General features: G+C 40.7%; 1 protein-coding gene across 1 annotated transcript in view; it reads right to left on the reverse strand.

Moving 5' to 3' along the window:
* Positions 1-2,520: 2,520 nt before the first annotated feature.
* Positions 2,521-19,081, reverse strand: part of COL28A1 (collagen type XXVIII alpha 1 chain) — a 149,085-nt gene continuing 132,524 nt past the window's right edge. The window contains exons 33-36 of the mRNA XM_037136685.2: positions 18,316-18,473; positions 5,726-5,927; positions 4,118-4,294; positions 2,521-3,005 (exon numbers count right to left, since the gene is read on the reverse strand). Of these exons, the coding sequence (XP_036992580.2) occupies positions 4,122-4,294; positions 5,726-5,927; positions 18,316-18,473 (533 nt within the window). The 3' untranslated portion in view covers positions 2,521-3,005; positions 4,118-4,121. The remainder of the gene's footprint in view (positions 3,006-4,117; positions 4,295-5,725; positions 5,928-18,315; positions 18,474-19,081) is intronic.

The following is a 19,081-nucleotide window of genomic DNA, read 5'->3' on the forward strand; positions in this document are numbered from 1 at the left end:
TTTAAACTGGTATAATTTTTTCTTATATATTTCTATTTCCCTCTTCCAAGTAGTTAACTATTTTTTTTTAAGATTTTATATATTTATTTTTAGAGAGGGGAAGAGAGGGAGAAAGGGAGAGAAACATCAATGTGTGGTTGCCTCTTGCACGCCCCCTACTGGGATCCTGGCCTGCAGCCTAGGCCTGGCCCGAGGATGGGAATGAAACCAGCTACTCTTGGGTTTGCAGACAATCCACTTAGCCACACCAGCCAGGGCTCCAAGTAGTTAACTATTTATGTAATTAAAAAAAATTAATTCTAATATTTTTTAAATGAATTGAGTTCTTCCTATAGGCCAGGAGCTAGGGACACAGAGATAAATAAGACACGTCTTTGCTCCTGAACTCAGAGAGCTGGCAGAGGATACAGATGCTGTGACTGAGGGAGTAATTGTGGCAACAATGTCCATTCCCTAGTTGCCTTTAAATGGTTACCTTTCTTGGCAAAAGGAAATTTGTAGATGTGTACATCTGAGATGGGAAGCTGATCCTGGATTAGCCACCTGGATTATCCAGATCTAAGCACAGAGGCCCTTAAAAGAAGAGAACCTTCCTCAGCTGCACTCAGAGTCAGAGCAATGGCAGCCTGAGAAACATTCAACCTGCGGTTGCTGGCTTTGAAGATTGAGAAATGGGCCATGAGCCAAGGAAAGTATGCACGTCTAGAAATTGGAAAAGGTGAAAATGAAAAGAAAAAAAAAGAAATACAGCCCCATCGATACCTGGATTTTAGCCCAGTGAGACCTGCATCAGACATCTGGCCTACAGAACTATAAAATAAACATTTGTGTCATTTAGCTGCTAAATTTGTGGCAATTTGTTAGAGTGGCAAATGAAAACCAACACAAATGCTCTAAGTCCAAGGCAGTTCAGGCTAAGGGTAGAACAGAGGCTTAAGCCGGGTGCTTTGGGCCCTCAGTGTTGAGCATGGGAGGAGGAAGTCCCACAGAGGAGGAAGGGGAGGCCTGCAAGTTATCCTTGAAGTATCAGGTTTGGTCATCACAAGGAGCAGGATGTTTCTGACAAAGGAACAAACACCCAAGCCAATATTACAACATGTTTTCATATCAATTTTCTACGTGGACAGAGTCGTGAAAAGCTTGGAAAAGGAATATAAGTACTACTGCTTCTGGCAAAATAGCAGGATAGATACTCCAAATAGTTTTTCTACTTTTCAATAACCACATGACAGCTAATCAGTGCTTTTTAAAGCATTGCTGGACTTCCAGGAATTAAGAAAATACCCCAAACCTCCCATCCCACAGCAATAAAATATGGCAATGGCTATGTATGCAGCTCAGATCCACTTCCACGCTGAGGACAACTGAAAAAGACAAAGCAAAAACAACCACCCAGAAATTACCAAGGTTCTGTGAAGATGGGAATCTAGAGAGGGACACACAGCACCGAACCTTTCTTGTCTTGGGGGGAGTGTCCCAGTCAAGAAAGGTGGCTGAGGGGCAGGCAGGTCAGCCTAAGCAAGGGAAGAAAGTGCTAACCCTAAGGGGGAAAATGGGTAAATGTGAGACTGCATTAAAATCAAGAGTTTCTCTTGACTTAAAAAAAGAAAAGAGTAAAGAAAAAGGCAAGCCACAAAGATATTGGCAACACAAATAATGAATAAATAACTTAATTGAAGAATATATAAGAAACTCCCCAAAATTCAAGGAAAAGACAAACAATCCAACAGAAAATTCTTCCCCAGGGATAAACATGCATTTTACAGCAGCAGTAGCAGCACCAGTGGTGAATAAATATGGCAAAATGTCACCAGAGAAAGTGAAAGCAAAACAAGATACCATTTTCTACTTGTATTAGCAAAATGAAGAAATCAGACAATGCTCAGTATTGGCAAGAATATGAAGCAAAGCTCTGGCTGGTGTAGCTCAGTGGATTGAGCACAGGCCTGCAAACCAAAAGATCACGGTTCGATTCCCAGTCAGGGCACACGCCTGGGTTGCAGGCCAGTTCCCAGCAGGGGTCGCATGAGAAGCGATCATACACTGAAAAAAAAAAATGAAGCAAAAGGAACTCTTATACAAAACTGGTGAGAGTTTATAATGAATCAGTTCAAACGCTTTGGAAGACGTTTTGATTTGGTATGATATACTGTTTTTGAATGTTTACATATTCTGCAACCCAGCAATTTTATTTTGGGGTGTATATCCTAGGAAAATACTGGCACATGTGCACCCAAAGCTGTGCATAGGAGTATTTATAGCAATGCCGATGAAACGGGAAAAAATAAGTAAATAAACAGAAACAATGTAATTGATCATAGACAAGACAATCTTTAAATATGATAGATTCACACAAATATACAACTGTGAAAGTAAATGAATTACAATGCAATAACATACCAAGTTGCAAAGAATGATATATTATGAAATAAATTTTCTAAAGCCCAAAATGCCTAAATAATAAATTTGTAAGAACTCATGTAGATATTTTTAGGAATGCAAATGGTAAGACATATGGATTAATTATAATATTGAATGAAAATAGCAAGTTGCAAAAGACTCAAATATGGTACCATTTTTATAACATTCTAAAATAAGCAAAATTGTGTATTGTTTAGAGATACATACAGATAGATGTGGTTTTACCTGCAAAATTACATATAAGAAACAATAGCAAAGCAAAACGGTAAACACGCAATTCAAGATGAATTATCCCTGACAGGAGATAGGGGCTAGGATGGTGGAGGGACGCACCGGAAGTCCCCGTGGAATTGGTCATCCTCTGTGCGAAGTATTCACTAGTGTTCACCTTATGATAGTATTTTTAAACCGACAAGTACATTGCTTATATTCTTTTGGAGTATCAAATATTACATCACAAACATTTAACCAAACAACACAAAATTATTTTTGCTAAGATGGCTCTTCTTCCAGCACCTTTTTCCTTGAGTGCTTTTTTTTTGTGTGTGCGTGTGTGCCACTGACCTTGAATGCGGGTCACAGGCCTGAAAGAAGAAGGAAGGGCACCGTGAGACAGATACAAGTGCTGTCTGAGCATAGCTCACAACTGATGATCCTCCCAGACGGGGTGTCACAGAATTATTGTAAAATGACACAGCCAGTTCTCTATTACTCTATTGGGTCATATTTCAATTTGGTGGCTCATTTTTCAGCTTAAGGCCTTTCTTTAAAACGCCCTCCTCGCGAGTGGATGTGGGTTTAAAGTTCCTGGCTGTCTAGTGCCTTCTTTTTCTATCCTCCTGGAATTGAAAGTCATTATTTACATGTTTCCAAGGCAGGATGAGAAAAGTTCCTTTATTTACATTTCAATTTTTGGTTTCTGTATATAGTTTTAACATACAATAAGGATTTTTTACCAAACATGTTGGAGGAGTGCAGAGTGACAGTTGTTAATCCATGTGAATTAAGTCATTTTAACTCAGAGTGGTTTTTTATTCACTTTCACAGCAAGAGGGGAAAATCCTCAGCACACCACTCCACCTCCTATCCCAGCACCTCCCATTTCTCAGAACCATTCCATCTTGCTGGTTTCCTTCAAGCAGGATATCTTTATCTGATGACCTCCTATGTACAAACATACTCCCACCACACCTGATTCCCACACCCAAGTCCTTCTCCACCACCTACCCACCCTTTGCTGCTGGCATGGCTGTGAGGGGTTTGAGCGACTGAAGTGGGTGAATGGGACCAGGGAGGAATGGGGGCCTGGGCTGGGGAAGGAGTTTCACCCGACATAACACATAGAACAGGAATGAACAGGAATCAGAAACCGCATTGCAGGTTGTGAAGTAGATACTAAAACCTACATATTGAGGTTTCATGGCTCTGAGTCAAATCCTCAGCTCTGCCATCTTCCAGCTGGGTCACTGTTAACAGATTACTAAACCCCTTGGAGCTTCAGCTTCTTTACCTATGAAAGTGGTTAATAACATCCACATCCCAGTGTGGTTATCAGGACTCAACTGTGTTTATAAATTACAAATAGTATACAATCAAATATGGTGCTTTGTTTATATTGGGTGAATATGCTGAAATTATAAAGGTTCTTTCTAGACTTGATAGAGATGTAGATTGGTCTCATTACAGGTGGGCTTACCGGCTCATCCTTGAACGCAGGTTTCCTGACACTGCTTTTCACTGGTGAATCTGTTTCCTGAGCCGTTACAGCCACTGAACCAAAAGCGGGCGCAGGAGTTGACCTGCTTGTCGTAATACCACCGTACCACGTACTCACTGCAGTTTCCGGGCTTTAGGTCCTCTAAACACCTATGGTCTAGGTAGAGAAAAGGGCCGTGTATTGTTATAGGCGTTTTGTTCACTGACAAGATGAAAAATAAAGGCTTTATACAATTTGTTCTCCGTGCACACTAACCCACCAACTAGGAAAATACTGTTTTGAGTTAAAGAAGAGTTCTCTAACACCCAAAACATCTCCTCCACCACCTGAAAATCCACCATGAAATATACAGTCCTTTGAAAACATAAAACTTTCCATCTTCATGAAACCCCATTAGAAATTCATATTTCTTTGAAAGCATAACACTGTGAGCCTTCACTGGCTAATATTCTTGTGATGATTAGTTGACAGGAGAAAAAACAGAACTTCCCAATTTACTTTGCAATGGACTAAAAATTAAATTAATATTTGGAATGAAGATGGTTTTGGGCTTTCCATACACACTTCCTTGTACTTTGTTTCTAGAAAGTACCACCACAATCCCATGCCATTGTGCCACTAAAAAAGACAGATTCCTTTAAGTTACAAAAAAGTAAAGGGCTTTCCTTCATGTGACAATTGTCGTCTATAAAGAGGTGCCCCTGCAGGGTGATAAAAACATGACCTTTTGTGTCAGTATACAAATAAGTTTCAGGAATACATCCGCTGTAAAAAGCAAAGAAAAGCTACAACAAAAAATCCTTTGTTAAAGCCCTTTTTATTTCATAGTGCTCCTTAGTGCGCCATATGAAGAAATTCATATTTCTTACCTGAGGAAGAGAGAATCCACAGAAAGACCAAATGGATACTTGCTGCTTTCTGTGTTCTGTGAGCCGGCGTATGTGTTGTAAGCTTCATTTCTCAGAATCACAACCAGCCCTCCCCCCATCTCTCATCATCATTTCCCTGGATTTGAAGTGTGTCTCAATTACTTCTGAAACTAAATGAGCACTCCTTAAACCAATTGGAAAGAAGCAGTGAATTTTCACTACCTTTGCTCTTCAAAATGATATTGTGTAACTTGTTTTCAAGCCAATCTTGTCTTCTTTGAAGCAAGGGTATTGTCTTCCTGGCTTGTTCTTCAGAAACTGTACCTAATGATTAATTTCTGTAGATATTAATTCTATAGAAACTATGTTAATGAATCAAGGTTCTGGCTCTTTTTCCTCTTCTACAACCTAGGATTCAAAATTCAAATGTCTGTATGTGTGAAGGCTGAGTGTAATATAATAGGGAGTGGTAGGGACTATATGGCAAACACAAGAACACAACCCTCTGTAAAGACATTCAAATGAAAAACAATAATAACAAACACTACAGAACTTTAAACTGCAGCCAGTTTTTCAATTTTCTATATAATAAAATGAAAATTACATTTTGTCTGACACTGTTTACAATTAAAATGCATTCTCTCTAAAGGAGATCACAGAGACTGTGTTGGTGCCTTCTTCACACATAGATGCAGCAGCTGGTTCACAGATATCTTACCTTTGTGCACCCAGTCTTCCAACTCTAAGTTCAAAATGGCACTGGGAGTTCTTGTTTCTGGTCCCTCTGCCTTGTCCTCGCGGATGCTGAGCAATGGCCCCAGGGTGGTGGCAGCCTCAGATGAAGGGGTGGTGGCCAGCCAGTCAGCCCGAGTAGGTTCTGGAGGCTCATTCTCTTTGTCCTGGGCTCCGAGGATGTTGACCTACACAAAAAGTTCACATTTTTGTTTCTGGTGATATCAAGTCAAAAAGGTGAACTTGCTTTGGGGAACATTTAAGGAAGAACCATGCTGCTTCTCCCAACTCTCCAATATTAATTCTTTTAATAAAATCTTAGGAAATGATGCCCCTCTTCTATGTGATATGTCTCTGAATACCTAATTATGGGTTTTCCTACTACTCTATGTGGGTGTATGTGTACACACTCACACACACTTCCCATGCACACGTGCTTCTGTGCTGAGCCCTCCAGAGAGGTCCACATGTAGGGCACGGAAGATGGGAGGTCGGGCGGAGTTTGTCTTCATTCTTAGTCATTGGTATGAGGAGAGAAGATAATCATTCATTTCTTTGACCATTTTTTTCATGATCTTTTTCTCTCCATTTCCTAATACTAGAAAATTTAAAAGTTTATTCCAAAATATCCATCCAAACTCAATCAATTTTGAGAATGGGAATAGGGGTGGCAAGGACAATAATATGCTAAAGTAAAAACGACAGTCATCCCTTTTCATCTTATCCTGTTATCCAGACCCCAGCATGTGTCAAACACTGCAGGATGCTTAGCTTCTAAGAAGTTAAATGTTAGGTAAGGAACAAAGGATTAGAATTTCAGAAGCAAATTTTGTGGGTTAAAGATGTAATTGTCATCCACATGGAGTTGAATTGATTATTCTGTTCTGACACAGTATGGTCATTTATGTTGGCAGGGCCCCCCTTGTCTATTTTTGAAATTTGTTTGCTTTTTCAAAAGTTATTTAAATGGGCAAATCTGCGAACTACATACAGGTCATTTTTGACGCTATCTTACCTGTGTTTCTCGTCACTCTGTGACCAGAGCTGTCATCATTTGCTGCTCTCTGCCACCAAAGCCGTTCTACTGCTTTTGATTCTGTACACACACACACACACACACACACCCAGGGAATGCTAATCAAGTCTATTGTTGGTGTGTATATATTTACAGTAATTAAAGTCCTACCAAGTAAATCAAAGCAAATATTTCCATTGGGACTGATCGGGTCATCAGCGGCATATGAATGGACACTCAATTCAAATAGAGTAGTGGATTTTCACTGGACCCCAAACACAGCTTTTGGTGCAAATGGAGGTAAAACTGTGGTTCATCTGGCATTTTTATTTCTTTCAGAATGGTTTGTGTATACATACGACAATTTGAATAAGAACTTGTGTTATAATCACAGAACTAGAGAATTTTAAGGCTGGAGGAAAATTTTCTCAGTACTCCATTTTCTAGGGGGGGAGCTTGAAGTTCCAAATGATTAAGGAGCTTCCCCCAAATTATTGGTAAGCTAGTGGCAAAAATCTGAGAAATGCCTATTTCAGGAAAGAAATAGTGTTGGGTTCCCCTCCGCACCATACTTCTTTTTAAACAAAGTAAGTTAAAGGAGGAGGTCGCCTGAAGCACACTTTATCCAACGAGCATGTCAAAGCACTACAACAGACCACACAGCAGATATGCCAGCTCTCGGGCCAGACTGACCCTTTGAAGGAGCGCACTAGACAGCACAGCTTTCGTAAAGGGATTAACGCGGCCTTGAAGTCGTTACCTTACTCAGGTTTTAAGGCCTCATCAGTTACTCTGTACCGCTTATATTTTTGGAGTGTGTGTTTTCTCAATCATGTCATCATTTGGGAATTTTGACCCCCGAGAGCATCACGCCTCAGGTTCTTAGAAACAGTGAAATTATTTTTCATAAATAAGAATAATTTATTTTTGGCTCCATGAGATTCAGATTGTATTTTTAAAAATACATAACTGTTATGGTTTGCCATTTTTATAATTTTCTCCTTTATTACAAAAGCAAACATGTTCATTGAAGGGATTTTAGAAAATCTGAACCAGCAACAAGAACAGAGAAGTCACAAACGATGGATTCTACCTCCCAGAAATCATCATTGTTGATGATGCACCATATTCAGGTGCATTTTTCCCTCAGTCTTTTTGCTATGTGCATATATTTTTGTAACAAAAAATTACTGTATTATGTTGGTTTTTATGGTTTTTAAATTTAATATATCCTGGTTCCATATATTTTACTGTGACTCAATATACCATTTTAAATATAGAACATACCTAATTACAATGGCTCTTTAAAATGTTTGGTTTATTTGCTTTTTTTTTCCTAAAGATTTTATTTACTTATCTTTAGAGGGGAAGGGAAGGAGAGAGGGAGAGAAATATCAATGTATGGTTGCCTCTCATGCGTCCCCTGCCGGGAACTGGCCTGCAACCCAGGCATGTGCCCTGACTGGGAATCGAACCATGGTTGTTCGGTTCGCAGGCCCGCGCTCAATCCACTGAGCCACACCAGCCAGGGCTTATTTGCTTTTTTTTTTCTGTTAGAAACCACATGGCTGATTGCTGGTTAAAGTGATCACCTATATGAGCTTATGAGACAAAGCTGTCTTCTAAAAAGCTTTAGCAGCATGCACTCTCACTACTGAGTATCTTCCTTCAACTATCACCATTTATTAGATATCATGGTTGAAAAAAGAGATAATTACCAATTGGTTAGGTAAAAAATTCTCCAGCTGATACGTGGCCACGCTACACACTGTCTCCTCCACACTCTCCTAAGCTCACCTGCCGCTCCTCCCAGCACACCTTGCGGTGACCTTTCTTTCATTACTTCCTCTTCATCCTGCATCTGGCTCAAAATGAACCCGCCACCATGGTCCCCAGCCACTGAACCTTCCCCAGCAACCCAGTCAGTACAGACTTTTTCTTCCAGATGGTGCACGTACCTTCTAAGGCTTCTCTACTTGGCCCCGATCATATTGGAAGTTAAACTTTAATCCTACACTGTCTTGTATCACTTCCTGTTTCCCATGTAAACATCCCTTTCCTGATAAGAGAAATTAAGCCACACCACATTTCTCTTCTATTTTTTCCTTCCTTCCTCTTCTTTAAAAAAAAAGTCTTTAATAGCATAGATAAGCAAATAGTGGCCGCTGGATAAATTCAGAATGGGAGAGGGAGAAGGAAAGAGAGAGGAAGAAGGGGGGCAAAGGACTTTGGATTAATTATTTAATTCCTCTAGGCTTTAATATCATCATTTTAAAATAGGAAAAGCTTAGACCCTAACATAACTTCTAGTTCTAAAAGTGGGAGTTAAGCAGCCCCAAACCTGACTGGTGAAATACACACCATATTCACAGTAGTGGTTCACTACGGAAAGAGGGGGAGATAGAGACTTAAAACAAGCAAGGACATGAACTTTTTTGAAGCAAGGGTGAGTGAACAAATGTAAACAATGGTTACGTCTGGGAGGTGGAACTCAGAGGTTTGTTTAATGTCTTCTCTGTTGTATGAATCTTACGCCTAAACACAGGAGCCTACCTATAAGCTCCACACGTTTCCACTCCCACCACACTGGCTTGCCTTCAAGGAGAGCAATGGGCCCAGCTTCAAGCAGGGGCTCAGCACAGTGAAAAGACAAAGAACAGGAGACAAAGGGCACGTGAAGGGCCAGGACGCGGAGCCCCGGGCTGCTCTGTGCAGCTGGACAAGCAGATGTGTCAGTTCCTTTCAGTCTTTGGGCAGATGTGTAAGAGGAGGGAAACAGATTTTGAGCAGCATCCTAGGAACATGATGAATGTATGACCCAAAGGAGGATTATTAGCCAGGCTCTACACAATTCCAAAAGGCCATTTGGTTTCTGATTCCCAAACACTCCCCTCATAGTTCATAACACAGAATCTTGCATCTATTACAGACCCACTCTTCAAATCTGAGCCCATGTCTTCTCTGCATGAATGCAAATGATCGTCTGCATTAGCCCCAGTGTTCAGTCTTAGCTTTTCCCAGCAGTGCGGGTGCAAGTTTCTCCCAGTTGGCTGTGGGGATTCTGCTGTTGCCAGCTGGCCCAGCAGCCAGTGCCTGCAAGGTGCCTGGCTTCCCAGGCTTCCGACCTTGATTGACTCTTTCCAGGTGATAGCATTTTTTTGCCAGGACTTTCAGCACTTAACATACTTAAACTGAATGTTCTTTACATGCATTTAAGGTTGCTGAGGACTGTCAGGAACACCTTGAGTTTTGGGGCTGCATCCCCCCTGATCACCTGCAGCTTTCCTAGAGGGAAAACTACAGTATTTTATTTTATTTAAACCCTCTCATACACTAATATAATGCCCAGTAAATGTTTATGGCATTGGGCACATTATGTTTTTGACTGTTCTAATCATATACTTTTACAAAAGAAAGAATGTTCTGGTAAGAATCCTTTATTTTATAAATTAGGAAATGGAAATATTAAGGAACAGGTGCTTCAGCCCTGGCTGATGTGGCTCATTTGGTTGGAGTGTCCTGTACACCAAAAGGTTGTGGGTACGATTCCTGGTCAGGGCACATAGCTAGGTTGCAGGTTCAATCCCCCATCAGGTTGCGTATGAGAGGCAATAAATTGGTGTTTCTCTTTCTCTCCCTCCCTCCCTCTCTCTAAAAAGCAATGAAAAAAATGACCTCAGGTGAGGATAAAAGAAAAAAAAAGAAATAGATACTTCACCCAATGTCAAGTACTAGATTTCATTTCTAGGATGTCATTCATTGTGAGATACACTATACATTTTTAAAGTCATTTTAAAAAAAGACCACAACGCACTAACTAGACATATCCCAATCTCTGAAATAACATAATAAAAATATACATAAACTTTGGATTCAAGAAGATAAATATGTAACTTTAGCATTGAGACCACCACATTTCCTGACTTCTAGGTCTGGGATATTTCTTCTAGACAGTTTGCAATTTTTTTCTCTCCACCATAGGACAGGAGCATCTTAAAGTTAATAAGTCTGTTATTGGCAGTATAGGATGCTTAGATAACATCTTCACACAGCAATGCTCAACAAGAATTAGTTGTTAAGTAGGATTTTATCAAAGAGAATTGATTTTTGTTTCTGTTTTTATTTTTTACCACCACAATGAGACAGTGTTACCTGTATTAAAACAATAAATTATATTGACTGGTATGACCATATCTGTATAAATGTGGCTTAGTCAAGGCCATTTATAAATAATTAAGTCTAATTTCAGGAAATCAACCTAGTTTTCCTATTAGTGGAAACAGTAAACTAACAGTAGGCTCAGTCCCAAGTGTTTTTCAAAAGTTTAAAAAGTCCATATAATTTGAAAGGATTAAGTATGGCCTTTGAACAGACCATATTCATTTAATAGTGAGTATAATATGATTGAGCAATCTACATTTTACTTGCATAGGACATTAAGAGAAAACACAGATGTTTTCTCTGAAATATTATGTTATTTTTCCTCATCTACTGTCATGGAGGCTTAGTACCAAATTAAAATATATGCAATGTTATAATAGATTATTAAGAAAATTTAGCCCAGCACTGGCTGATGTGGCTCAGTGGACTAAATGCCAGACTGTGAAGCAAAGGGCTGCAGGTTCGATTCCCAGTCAGGGCACTTGCCTGGGCTGCGGGCCAGGTCCCCAGTACAGGGCACGTGAGAGGAACCACACACTGATGTTTCTCTCCCTCTCATTCTCCCTTCTTTTCCCCCCTGTCTAAAAATAAAGTTAAAAAAAAGGAAATCCCACTCAAATGGAATTACATACAAACAATAATTCAATGATGTTATTTTTATGAATAAAAAATAAATATAATTATACCATCAACAAGTAATGGATAAATGGAATGGGATATAGAAAAGAAAGATGGAACCAGTATTCTGAAGCCACATAGACATGAAGTGATGAGTCAGTAGAGATATGGATAAGGAGAACAGAGTCGAGAGAATGGATAGAGAAATGATCAGACCAAAGAGGACAGTACCAACAACTATGGAAAGCAAAGCAAGAACAGAGCCAGAGACGTATCCCAGGTTTCTTGTCAGGTACTTGGCTGGCTGGTGGGACTGCAATCCCGGGGGGAATCTGGAGGAGCAGCACTGTGAACACGGTCCATGTTGAATGTGGGGGGAATAAAGTGTGCAGAGACCACCAAAGACATCAACCTGGGGCCCAGGAGAAAGAAAGGTCTGGGTTGGGGAGGTAGAGTGGAGAGCAGTTAGGTTTGAAACTGAGAAAAAGAATGTGGAACAAGGAGAAGTGCAGGCTAAGGACAAATCTCAGACAAATTAAGAGTTTAATATTTAACGGGTAAAGAAAGAAAGAGAAACCTCAAAAGTAATTAAGAGAATGTTCAGAAGGGTGAGAGGAGAAGGAGAGAGAACACTCAGAATCAAAGAAATGAATGGCCTGGTGTTATACGTGAAAGAGAAAAGATAAGTAACGAGATGGCGATAAGGGTTTGACAATTAGGAGGTTATTGGTGGCTTTCCCAGCAGAGCTCCAGTGCCACACTGGAGGCAGTGGCCTGACTTCAGAGGGCACCTGCAGTAAGTAGAAGTGAAGGATTTGAAAGTGAGAGCCAGAGGGAGAGGGAAGTTGTGTGTGTGTGTGCGTGTGTGTGTGTGTGTGTGAGAGACAGAGAGAGAGAGAGAGAGAGACAGACAGAGACACGGAGAGGAAACAATAGCAGAGACTGGCCTGTGGAATAATTTTATTACAAAAAGAGGTAGGATAGTAAAAGAAGGATATGTGAACTACAGGAGGGTTAGGGAATGTTTTAGATGGGAGAGTCTGAAGCCTGTTTACTGACTATGGAGCAGGAGTCTGAAATATTGGCAGGAAGGAGCACAGCAGTGAAGCAAGGTCCTTGTCTTAGGAGAGAAGGGAAGGGAAGAGGCCCCAGAGCACAGGTAGGGGACTGCCTGTGCCATCATAGTTGAGGATGGTAGAGCCTAGGACCAGGTTATGGGGTGAAGGACCCCATCTAACTTCAATGTCAAGTCAGAACCTACCCAGGCCTCCAGCTCTCAAAAAAAAACCTGCCAGGGGAGCCCCACTATTAGAAGGGGCCTTCTTTAGATGGATCTCAAACTAGAATAAGAATGAGAGAGAGAGTTGTGGGGCAAAAAGAGGATGAGATGGGAAGAACAGCAAGAGTGAAAACTGAGATGGAGCTCTCTGAGCAGCTTGTGTGGCAATGGTGAGGGGGAAGAAATGAGGCCAGTGAGGACCAGGGATGGGGTCTCACTAAAAGTAGGAGGGTGGACCAAGAGAGGAAGGGACAGCCAGCAAAGTTAACCTGCTGGGTGAGTTTTTTAATCAATATCAATGTACATTCATAGAGAAAATGTATTTCTTCCATAGATGCAAAGCCTGCATTCTACACTTATGGCTAGCATTGCACTATACTTTAGGGTGCCGTCAGAGGGAAAGTAGGGAGTCCTAGCTCCCCCTTTCCTCCACCACATTTTCCCACCTGGGGCAGGAGCGACCAGAGGGACTTTTCCTATGTTAGCTTGGTTATTGCCGTTACTGGCTTGCCACGAAAGCTCTGTGCATAGGAGTCCCACAGCCTTCTTTCAGTGGAGAGGAAGAACTCTCTGCTGCTAGTTATTTAACTTATTTGCAATCAGGGACAGTTTTTTTGTAATACAAAAATGTAAAGCTTTATGGGAAGGGTAGACAGGGCTCCTTCCCTTTCTAGTCTTTTGCATATATGCATATGTTGGGGGGATCTAGAATATTCTTACAAGAAACCTACTCCAGTGAACAAACATTTTTTTTTTACTTTTTATTGATATACTTGATTTCATTTCCCTACTTCAATTTACACCGTGGAAATCTCAACCCAACTGGCAAACCCTGAAAGAATAAAGGAACACGGAGTGCCAGCATTATTAGTTCCAAAGAAAACAAGCGTTTTGGGTTTTTTAAAGATTTTATGTATTTATTTTAAAAGAGAGGGGAGGAGAGGGAGAGAAACATTGACCCATTGCCTCTCACACACCTCCAACCTGGGATCTGACCCACAACCCAGGTATGTGCCCTGACCAGGAATTGAAGCAGTTACCTTTTGGTTTTCCAGGTAGTACCCAACTCACTGACCCATCTAGGCAAGGTGGGTGGTTTTTAAAAAATGTATAATATAGCCCTGGTGGGTGTAGCTCAGTTGATTGAGCACAAGCCTGTGAAGCAAAGGGTCACCAGCTCATATCAATTCCCAGTCAGGGCACATGCCTGGGTTGCAGGCCAGGTCCCTAGTAAGGGACACATGAGAGGCAACCACACATTGATGTTTCTCTCCCACTCTCTCTCCTTCCCTTCCCTTCTCTCTAAAAATAAATAAATAAAATACTTAAAAAAATAAATGTATAATATAATTTATGCCTTTCACTGAAGAAAATATTTAGATTTTTTAGTCCAACCGTTGGTAGAGCATTCATTTGGTCAGTAAGTATTTACTGAGGCACAATTTTAGGTTGTGAATGGGATACAAAGTCTAATGAGACACAGATCATGTCCTCAAGGAATTTAAGTCCATTAGAAAAATTAAGGTGAATACATAAATAATTATTTACAGTGTAAAATGTGACAAATTCCAGAATAGCATAAATGATCTGACATTTCAGGAGAGAGATGGTAAAATAGATGTACAGGTTTCACTCTCCAGAACTGACCGGAAAGAGCAACAGGGAAGGGCACTGCTGAAGTGCTATGGACTTAATAGAACCTAGGAAATCCTTCAATTTTCTTTATTTCCCAACACACTGTTCCAGACGTTTAGTGTCTGTCAAGCTTATTCCACAATGATATAAAATGCTTTATGTGTAAGTCCTTCTTGGAGGTGGAAGCCTATTGACTTAGATATCACACAGAAGTGTAAATAACCAATAGCAAACTTTTCCCTAAGAAGAGAGTTGATAGAAAGAAGAGGAAAGAAGGATAGATATAAGTATCTTAAGGAGTAGGTAGAAGGGAAAACAGAGAAAGAAAATAGAGGCACAAGAAGGGACTTCTGAGATTATTTGTTTTGCAGTATTTCCTAGGGTAGGCTTGGGAACAGTCTGAGAATTGTCAAAAGGTTTTGACAGATTCATTTTACTTTAGATGTTTGGATATAATAATTATACTTTAAGATAAAGGTGGGTGTGCATGCAGAGATATTATAAATATGTTTTGGTATTCATGTGTGCATGTATATGTCTTCTATGCACAAATGACAGAAATAAATGCATATATGTGTGTTAGACCAAATGTCTGTTAGGAACGTTCATTGTTCAGTTTTGTCGTGATGCTTCTGCAAAGAGAGTCAGGGTGAGACAGTCTAGAGAAAAGAGGGGCAATCCGAGAAGCTCAAGTTCACTGTGAACTGTCATCACCTCAGTAACAGGCACCCTAGAGAGACCTAGCTGATGCTGAGTTTTCTTCTATGTGGCTCTGACATAAATCCAAACTATTTTGGATGTATTCTTCTAATGCCCTTCCCTTCCCAGCTACTAGAGTGAATCAGCTATTAACATTCCTGTTATAACCTATTAACATCCCTGGTCTCTCTGGGCCATCAGACTTCTTGGGTCATGATAGGAGGCATAGGGTCTTAATGTCTTTCATTCTGTGTCACAGCTGCCTTGGATTTCCCTCAGGCAACTCTAATTTACCTGTAGAGTTGTGCAAACTAAGCTCATTATTTTCTGTCAGAAAAACTGTATTCTGTTCTCGTATCTTCTCCCTCTCAGTAGACAGTGTTCAAATTCGCCCTCATCTCCAAGCTAGAAATCCAGCCGTCATCCCCAAGCCTGTCCCTCTCGCTAACCTCCAATCCGCAGCATCACCAAATATTGTCCATTCGACCCCAGAAATGGCTTTCCAGCCCATGCCTCCTTTTATTCTCATGCTCCCATCATCTCTCACCTGGACTATCACTCCACATAGCTCAGTCTCTGGTCTCCTCTCCTGCTCCTCCTATTTAGCTTTCACACTGAAACTGGGGTTATTCCTCCTATGAACCCAATATGACCATATGACCCTTGATTTAAAAATCTTTCTGCTTTCTCCTGATTGCCTGTCCTATGCATGCAGTTCAAGCTCTTTAGCTTGATGGCTCAAGTTATTTATCCAGATTTAATTCTCACCATTCTGCCATACACACTTTAGGATCTAGTCAGACTTAACTTGTACTAAGTTATTGAAACGTCCTGCCTTTTGGAATGCCCCTTTGCCTACACATTCCTTTTGCAGTAAGTACCCTGAAAAACCCCAGCTTATTCTTAAGACTCTGCCCATGGCCGCCTCCACCTCTATAAAGCCTTCCATCACCTTGCCCTGAAATGAACTGTACCACCTCTTGTGCTTTATCCACAGCTCTACTAAAGTTATTAACACTTCTTATACTTATCCACTCCCCGATAGACCCTGGACTTCTCCTGGACAGAAACTATCTCTTAAGGAGTCACCACCCACTACAACAGTGGATGGTCAATACATTATACTGGATTCATGACTTACAAGGTGAACTCAGCTTCAGCACCACTTGCTGGATGAAACCTTAGTTTGCCCTTGTTTGGGAAACCTTTAGAAGGGGACACGAATCGACTAGGAGAGGGACAAAGTGACAGACTGTGTACATTATTGTCTGTAATTTATTTGAAAATGCTCAGTAAAAACCAGCGTCAGCAAACTCTGGGGGCCAAATTCTAGTCTTTATCTGTTTAGAAAATAATTTTATCCACACACAGCCATATTCATTCATTAAGTACTGGCTGTGGTGCTGTTGCTCTTCACAGACAGAATAATTGCAGCAGAGATGGAACGGCCAGCAAAACCAAAGAGATGTTCCATGTTGCCTTTTACAGAAAGAGGTTGCTGGCTGATATAAACCACATGGAATAAATGTGTGTGTTAATTTCAATCAATAGTCCAGGGACAGTCTGTTGCCCTAACTGAAATTACCCATCTCAGAGATGGTTAATATTTAACTAAATAGAAATATATTAGAGGCCTTTGTTCCCATTCTGGAAAAGAGTATAAAAATCTAGTGAGTCCTATAGTCTGTCTCTTTAGGAATGGCTTCCTAGGCCTGAATGGTCCTAGATCTACCTACTGATCTGGAGATTCCTCAAGGCCTTAGTCCAACTAGGCAGCTGAATCCTGATGCTAGAATACTGTTGCATGTGCTCATAATGAATCTTTCATGTCCATGAAAACTTCATAAGAGGACAGGACAGGGGCTTTATTGAGCTTGCAGATATGTGCCCACTTGCTAAAGGATGTCCTCATGTTTAGTAAAGATTAGTCTAGACCTGCCTCGTTGTAACTTGGTGGAGAAGAGACTACAACATCCACTGGCCAGTGATTATGGGAGGCTCTCCAATTTTGACCTAAAAGAACCTAATAATCACTTGTAACCTGATTAGCTAAGTTTGATGCCCAGAAGCTGGCTATGAAGACATTGATATTTGTCACAGTACATTCAGGAGGTAGTTCTCTGTTGATCTGAAACAAAGCATCCACCATGCACCAAATGCATGCCTAGCCCCGCTCCCAGTCTCCATCTGAGCACAGGGAGTAGAAGCTAAATGAGCAAGAGTGTGGCTTGGATTGAGTCATAATGGCAGGTTGAACATTGTGCACTTTGAAGAAACTTAGGAGGATACAAAAATGGTTAGTGACACCCTGGCTGGTATAGCTCAGTGGATAGAGTGGGGGCCTGCAAACCAAAGGGTTGCCAGTTCAGCTCCCAGTTGGGGCATATGCCTGGGTTGCAGGCCAGGTCCCTGGTAGGGGGCATGCAAGAGGCAACCACACACTGATTTTTCTCTCCCTCTGTTTCTCCCTCCCTTCCCCCTCTCTGAAAATAAATAAATAAATAAATAAATAAATAAATAAATAAATAAATAAATAAATAAATAAATTTTAAAAATGGGCAGTGGGTACACAGATGAGAAAGAGTTGTGGCCTATTATCAAAGAATCTACATAGCATGGTGAGTGGGTGATTCAAATAGTACAGGGTTAATCTGTTCTAGTATCTAGAATTACTTCAGTGGTGGCAGGGGTCTAATAAAACAATTATTAATAAATAATCACTTATAAAATATAGAAAAAATTTTAATATTTTATTTATTTATTTTTAGAGAGAGGGGAACAGAAGGAGAAAGAGTGGGAGAGAAACATCAGTGTGTGGTTGCTTCTCATGTGTCCCCCACTGGGGACCTGGCCTGCAACCCAGGCATCTGCCCTGACTGGGAATTGAGCTGGTGACCCTTTGCTTCACAGGCCCATGCTCAATCCACTGAGCTACACCAGCCAGGGTAAAATATAGAAATATTTTTAAACTTTATCATCCTTCTCACCAGCCCCAGAGCTATTTCAGAACTAGAAATCTGGAGACAAACGCGCTAATATTTAGAGCCAAGGACCTGAAACTACACATACCTCAGCTGATTCTTGGCAATGCAAAGCGAGATGTTCTTTGGTGTCAAGCAGACAGAAAACACAATGTTAAGCTTGTAAATTCAGCAAGATGGTCACTTACTGACTCAGAAATTTTCTTCTGAGGCTCTGGCGTGGAAACACTGAGCTCTTCCCCTGACACGCCAAGTCCAGGCTGAAGTAGTGACGAACCCAAAACTTCATTGAGGTAGTCATCAAAATTCCTACAGAGTTTTTCAAACAGTCTTTTCTTCAGTGTGTCTTTTAAGAGAGAAGTAGAAAAGGGAGGTAGGAAAAGGAAACATTACTTAAGACCTGTTTAAAGAGCTCTCCATTCTCCTTTTAGTAAACAGACTTTCCCATTACTTGAAGTCAACTGTGAGGGGAAAGAAGTTTTAAAGCATTTTTACATCATCAGTAGGAGGCCATTTAACTAATTTAATTAAATGTAATAATATATGAAGGCCCAAATAAGCAAAAGAATGACTTAAGTGCTTGCTCATGTAAAGCATTGGTTAACTGTGAGCTACTTTGTGGAAGGGGCAAGTCTCTCCCTTAATAAGTTTAACATGCAGTTTTAGGGACAGCAAAAGGCCAGCCAGCCCCAAAACAATAGCCCTCTCAGGCTGGAACAAATAACTAACTGCTTTAGTTTAGATGATAAAACTCTTCAAGCAACTTGTCTCTGAAATGCACAATACTTCTGGTCATTCTAACATGTTAGCAGCCCAGTGAGATTGAATGTATCAGACAAACTGATTATCCACCCAGCCGACTATTAAGGAAATGGGACCCCAGGTTAGAAGGGTCTCAAGAAAAGAGTGACTAGACAGTGGGAATGTTCTGCATATGGTATGCTATGGTTAGGG

This window comes from Artibeus jamaicensis, unplaced genomic scaffold, assembly GCF_021234435.1.
Source record: "Artibeus jamaicensis isolate MK-2021 breed Jamaican fruit bat unplaced genomic scaffold, CSHL_Jam_final contig_923, whole genome shotgun sequence".
NCBI lineage: Eukaryota > Metazoa > Chordata > Mammalia > Chiroptera > Phyllostomidae > Artibeus > Artibeus jamaicensis.